At 29.7% G+C, this 7,150-nt stretch overlaps 1 protein-coding gene across 2 annotated transcripts in view; it reads left to right on the forward strand.

The window, feature by feature from the left end:
- The window catches only part of LOC140040169 (mitogen-activated protein kinase kinase kinase 2-like), a 39,006-nt gene extending 34,404 nt beyond the window's left edge, over positions 1–4,602 (forward strand). For both annotated transcript variants that reach the window (XM_072085889.1, XM_072085888.1), the window contains exons 15-16: positions 149–326; positions 823–4,602. In XM_072085889.1, coding sequence (XP_071941990.1) covers positions 149–326; positions 823–1,060 — 416 coding nt within the window. In that variant the 3' untranslated portion in view covers positions 1,061–4,602. The remainder of the gene's footprint in view (positions 1–148; positions 327–822) is intronic.
- Positions 4,603–7,150: the final 2,548 nt, after the last annotated feature.

Here is a 7,150-nt window from a genome sequence, read left to right on the forward strand (position 1 = left end):
AGAGCTTAAGGAAAAACTAATTACGTTATTATCTTGAATGATTTAATAAAACTTGGGCATCTTTGTAAATATAAACAAATTAAAACTATTATGTAATAATGGGCACAAATATATAAATTGGCATTTTCTTTTTACATTTATCTTGCAGGTGCTAACATTCTTCGTGATTCCATGGGTAACATCAAGCTAGCTGATTTTGGTGCATCAAAGCGGTTACAGACGATTTGTACAGCTGTTACTGGTATGAAAACTGTGACTGGTACACCGTACTGGATGAGTCCAGAAATTATTAATGGTGAAGGTTATGGTAGAAAAGCTGATGTATGGTATGTTACTCTCTCTTTTTATCATAGTATCCCTGTACCAAGTTAAATTGCGAATCAATTTGTTTTTGTTCACTTTGAAAATATATTCCTACTGCCCCTGTTCAAAACATTATAATAATAATTAGTTATAGACATATTGAGGGCTTCTTTAACTCAGGCACCAGAGATCTGGAACCAACTTCCTTGTTCCATCTGTTACACTCCATCCCCTTTTCAATTCAAATCTCTCCTGAAAATTCACCTATTTCAATAGCTATTCTTTTCATGGAGAAAATCAAATGGGGAATGTTTTTGCATTTGGATAGTTTTTGAGAAATGTGCACATGTTGATCAATCTAATATTGCCAAAGATTCTTCAAACTAATTGTTTATGATAAAAAAGAAATAACAATGTTTGTACAGATAATTTCTAAATATTCATTATGATACCAGTCAAGTCAAGACCAACTGAATGATTTTAAAAAGTTATATTAAAGTTATGTATTTTTGTTTTTAGGAGTATTGGTTGCACAGTAGTAGAAATGTTAACAACCAAGCCCCCATGGGCCGAGTTTGAAGCGATGGCCGCCATTTTTAAGATTGCTACCCAACCTACAAACCCATCACTTCCTGGAAACGTGTCAAACGACGCTAAGGACTTCATACGATGTACATTTCAACAAGCACCAAAAGACAGGCCACTGGCTGTACAACTTTTAGGTCACCGCTTTGTTAGTCAGTTTAATATGGAATAAGGAATTGTGTCAATGCTGTATTCTTCAGTAAAATATATTATGGATCCAAACAGTGAAATATGTTGAATCTTGAAGCATGAAGAATATATGCATAAAAGTTACCTATAAATGCAAGCAGTGGAAATCGTTTTTTAGGCTGCTCAGCAGGTAATTTCAGCCTGCTTATATGAAATAGAGAATACACCTGGAATGCAGTTACAGTGTGTTGTTTCCTTCTCTTATAAAAGACGCTGATATGTGCTTTATATCACTCATAGAAATTTAATTTCTTGAGTACTTCACAACAAAACGTGCAGACAATATATTTCATGAAAGGACTAAATGAAAAGCATGTTTGAATATGAAGTAAATGGAAAACAAACTGGAAACACAAACAACATACTGGAGGTGATATTATTGACAACAATTCTCAAATAAAGTACATATGTATTTCATCAACAGTTTGAAATTTAAAACATATTTTGTTTACTCACTTACATGTAGCTGTTTTTGCACTTTCTCATGTTTTTCTTTATATTTGAGTAAAAATACACTGCGAAAATAAACTTGCTTTTATAATAAGTCATTTTGTAAAAGTTGAATATGTCTGATTCGATTTCAAGATGTTTTTGAAAACCTGATCAAGAGAAAGTTACATAATATGAAGGTTTCTATACAATCATTTATAAATTGGAGAGGAAGACATGGTCTATAAGAGTTTTGGGTGACGTTCAGATGTGCAAATAGTAATAGTGTTGTAGCTAATGATATTTACATAATTTTCAATGCATTGGGAATAACGATAGACTTGATAGCTTTGAAATATTTAAAAATCTCAATTTGCTTTTTTCCCTTTTGTCGATAAATGATGTTGTCCACTACCCAAGTATGTTAGCTAAGACACCATTACAACTCACATCTGAACAACACCTGTGATTATTATATTAATTAGTCAATTAAAAAAAACATAATGAAATGAGTAAATAAACACTTAATAATGTTATGCTACAATGATTGGGTGATGTTTAAATGAATACCAAAAATTCATTGCAATACGTGATTCCTTATCACAAATTTTGTAGCTTTTTTTATGGGGTAAATCCAAGCAAGTTTGATTGAAAGTGCCTTTCTTGTTATCAGATAAGATTTTTAAATGAAAATAATAAGAAAAACACCTTGGAATTTTATGCAAATTTATTCCATTGAAAACGTACTATTCAAGCAACTTAGGGAGTCATTAGTTCTATGGCATATTTTTGCTGCTGGAGGTTTTTGTATCAATTTGCCAAAAAAAAGTATTGTATACGATTGTGTTTGACAATTACCAATTACATATTGTTTAAATTATGTAATTTATTTAGTATTTTAATTTTGAAATGTGATATTAAGATGAATAAAATATTCCATTTTCTTTCCTGTCATATTAATTTGTTGTAAAAATAATAATGTAGGTTCGAATTTGATTTCATATTTATTCCATTTTCATCCAAAATTACAAAATTATCAGACTGTCGTATAGTAGGTAGTCTGATCTATGTTTTAAATAGTAAATTTACTATTTACTACAAATACTATTATTTTAAAAATGCAGGAGAACCCTTCATTTGGCACACCCCCATTCAGGGGTGACACTTTCTTGATTAGCAAACAGCTATCTATGGCTTACGGTATGACGAGCAATGCTATGCCTCACAGCATAATTCATTGACATAATTTTTGTTGTTTGTCCATTAATGATTTATGAAAAAATAAATAAATTATCTTCCGCACTATGCTACTTCTGTTATGCTTCCCTGCATGGTGTATCAAAGGGATACTTTGCTAGCCCCCAAATGTGTCCCCCCTTAATAGGGGTTCCACTGTAGTACATATATTAGTTATCAATCAATATCATTTGCGACATTTCAGCCCCACTGTGCCTTTTCAGTCAAATCATTCTTTCTCCTTTATAAACTGGATATTCAATATCTCAAGAAACTTGTCATTGTAACACAGTACTAGATTGTATACACTTGTGTGGCATCAACATTTACGTCACTTTTTTTTTTCACTTTCTGCTAAAATGCCTTTTTAAATTAACCATAACAAAATATACTTAAATGAATTATTTTTGGTGATTCTTGGTACTGTATCTATAATTTGTAGAGTATCATAGGCAAATACTTTTAAACGGTCTTACATATGTATCGCATGTGGTAATTCAGGCATCACATGTGATATATATGTGACGGTGTATTATAGAATCTGACTATTATACTGTACATATTATATAATATAGAGATATAGTATAGGGAACATGGTGTCATGAAATTGCTTCTTATTCATGTGGTGCTTTATGAATATGGTATTTGTATATAATATATCAAAATAGATATTGATAAAATACATGATTGTTAGTCATTTTCTTGACTAAACATGACAAATAATATCGACCTTTGGATGTGGTAAAAGAAGTATTTATGAATTATAGATTATTACATGTGTGTATATCACAATTAAATTATATATTAATTATTTGTTACAAAGCATTATTATAAATATTTTATTATTTTAGCTTATATAAAGTGCTATATATCATCTATTTTATTCATGATTACAATAGATACTATTATTTTTTATTTAAATTATGTCTAAACTTTTCAGTCGTATATTACTTTGATTATTACATTATATATAATAATTATTGATAATATATAATTTATATTTAAACAATGCATCTGCAGTGAAATAAGTATTTTTACTTTTATTTGATTGGTTTATTCAATATGATTCTTTAGAACAAAGAAATACCATGTGGTAGAAATCTGCGTTCTGATTGGTATAATAAATGGTTAATAGATCACGTATCAATATGTATGCAAATTAACCAACAATGTAACAACAAAATAAAAATTCACCTGTAATTTAACAACAATAGTGTGTAAATTAGTTAAAAATGAAACAAAATTATGATTTAAAAGTAATTTATGTAGTTTCCCCTATTAGTGATAGTTTTGGTAATTTCATAACTTAGCCCACCTTAAATTCACCATTTTATGTCTTTCTTTTCAATTAATTATTTTTTTAACATTTATAATTAATATATAATTATATATTCCTTTGGACTAGAAAATAAGAATACAATTTTTTAGATATTAAGGATATACAGAGGTGTAAATTCTTATCCCTTTATTTCTTGAATAGTGTTTGTCATCATTTGAATAAGTTTATCTAATTGTGCAAAGTGAAAGTGGCGGATGGTTATTCAGGATTTCATCACATCGCTGATAACAATCTTGATTGTTTTTATACATTTTACAGTTGAATGAACCTCATAAGGTCATTTGTTGATAGTTTATACCACTCCTTCGTAAACCGTGGAGAGGTTAAGAAACTGTTTCCTACACCGTAAAACGCAAGATTTTGCCATCTATTCCGGCGCAGCACTCTGGAGGGTGGGGGTGGGAACATATTTGTAGGGGAAGATTGTCTCCCTCACTTTTCGTTGGTCATCTGTTACATTTGTCTGATATGAAATCGAATAAAACCAAACAGTATACCTGTATATTTTTAGGTTAAAAATTCTACCCATTCATATAGATGCATTTTTTATATAGATTGCTTTGTTCTTACTGCTTTTGATAGGATGTATTTGATTGACAATATTGTCTTAAATCTTGTATACTATTAAACTATTAAAAGACCATTGTAAAAAAAAGTAATTAACCGTAAATAAAAATTGTTTCTGAATTCCAAATTATTTTTCCATAAAAAGTAATTATTGATTTTTATCATTGCGAAATTCTCGAATATTTTAATTCTGAATGTTTTGCAAATGATTATCAGATAGATGACCACATGTGATCAAATTCAAACAGAAATCTTGATATCGCTAATGTTTTACTCAGGTTTTTATTGTTTTGGTTTAAACAAGTACATTAAAATATACATTTACATGTTGTTTATTATCATGGATGTATTTTCTGTTGCCAATTTAACTTCTTTTTTTGCAAAAAGGCATTTGAACCACTCCAAACTATTCTATTCTCTCTTAGCATAGGGATCTGAATCAAGCTTGATGGACCTATAAATTAGGTCTATGATTTGAGCTAATTACAAAGTTTAGACTATTATCTAAGAATCAAACATGTTTTTGTGTGAACAAGACCTTAATAACACTAAAACCAACAGACTTTTTTACTTGTAGATCAAGAATTTGAAAATTTTATAGTATGAATCGGTATAAAATTGTCCATAATTTTGTAAATATGTTTAAAACCAAATTTTAAGTGGTATATTGTAGACAGAAAAAACAGACATTACCAAGCGTGAAATCTGTAATTTATAATTTTGTCTTTTTACTAATTGTATTTTGTAGATGTCTTAAATTCACTTAATTTAATAGTGAAAAGTATCAAGTTATAGGTATTGATAATTTGAAAGAATATATAATGTCTTTATATTTCGCTGGTAATGATATATTAAGCTTGGCCTACAATATAATATTGGCAAACATCTGCGATTATGTATTGTTTATTCTATTTTATACAAAAGTGTAAAATAAAGACTTATACACAAATCAATTGTCTTGTTTTTTATTTTTGTGTTTTATGGATTCATTTTGTTGAGTCTATTGATGTACAATATCGTATGGTGCCCATGTAGTTTGTGTTTTTGCTTGTTTTTTTTTTTGAGTTGTTTAATGTTGCTTCTATGTATCCTATGGTGCCTATTGTCACAATATGTAGTTTGTGAATTTGCTTGTTGATGTTGTTTTTTGAGTTGTTTAATGTTGCTTATATGTGTCCCATGGTGCCTATTGTCACAATATGTAGTTTGTGTTTTTGCTTGTGGTTGTTTTTGGAGTTGTTTAATGTTGCTTCTATGTATCCTATGGTGCCTATTGTCACAATATGTAGTTTGTGAATTTGCTTGTTGATGTTGTTTTTTGAGTTGTTTAATGTTGCTTATATGTGTCCCATGGTGCCTATTGTCACAATATGTAGTTTGTGTTTTTGCTTGTTGATGTTTTTTGAGTTGTTTAATGTTGCTTATATGTGTCCCATGGTGCCTATTGTCACAATATGTAGTTTGTGAATTTGCTTGTTGTTTTTTGAGTTGTTTAATGTTGCTTCTATGTATCCTATGGTGCCTATTGTCACAATATGTAGTTTGTGAATTTGCTTGTTGTTTTTTGAGTTGTTTAATGTTGCTTACATGTATCCCATGGTGCCTATTGTCACAATATGTAGTTTGTGAATTTGCTTGTTGTTTTTTGAGTTGTTTAATGTTCCTTTAATATAATGTATCCTATGGTGTCTGTTGTCACAATATGTAGTTTGTGTTTTTGCTTGTTGATGTTGTTTGAGTTGTTTAATGTTGCTTATATGTATTATGGTGCCTATTGTCACAATATGTAGTTTGTGAATTTGCTTGTTGTTTTTTGAGTTGTTTAATGTTGCTTATATGTATCCCATGGTGCCTATTGTCACAATATGTAGTTTGTGAATTTGCTTGTTGTTTTTTTAGTTGTTTAATGTTGCTTCTATGTATCCCATGGTGCCTATTGTCACAATATGTAGTTTGTGAATTTGCTTGTTGATGTTTTTTGAGTTGTTTAATGTTGCTTCTATGTATCCCATGGTGCCTATTGTCACAATATGTAGTTTGTGTTTTTGCTTGTTGATGTTTTTTGAGTTGTTTAATGTTGCTTATATGTATCCCATGGTGCCTATTGTCACAATATGTAGTTTGTGTTTTTGCTTGTTGTTGTTTTTTGAGTTGTTTAATGTTGCTTATATGTATCCCATGGTGCCTATTGTCACAATATGTAGTTTGTAAATTTGCTTGTTGTTTTTTTAGTTGTTTAATGTTGCTTACATGTATCCTATGGTGCCTATTGTCACAATATGTAGTTTGTGAATTTGCTTGTTGATGTTGTTTTTTTAGTTGTTTAATGTTGCTTATATGTATCCCATGGTGCCTATTGTCACAATATGTAGTTTGTGTTTTTTCTTGTTGATGTTGTATATTGAGTTGTGCAATGTGGCATATGTATGGTGCCTGCTGTCACAACTAATGTTGTAGTTTCTGTTTTGCTTGTCAACAACCTGAACCGTAGTTTCTATTCTT

Source organism: Antedon mediterranea, chromosome 2 (genome assembly GCF_964355755.1).
Source record: "Antedon mediterranea chromosome 2, ecAntMedi1.1, whole genome shotgun sequence".
Taxonomy (NCBI): Eukaryota; Metazoa; Echinodermata; class Crinoidea; order Comatulida; family Antedonidae; genus Antedon; species Antedon mediterranea.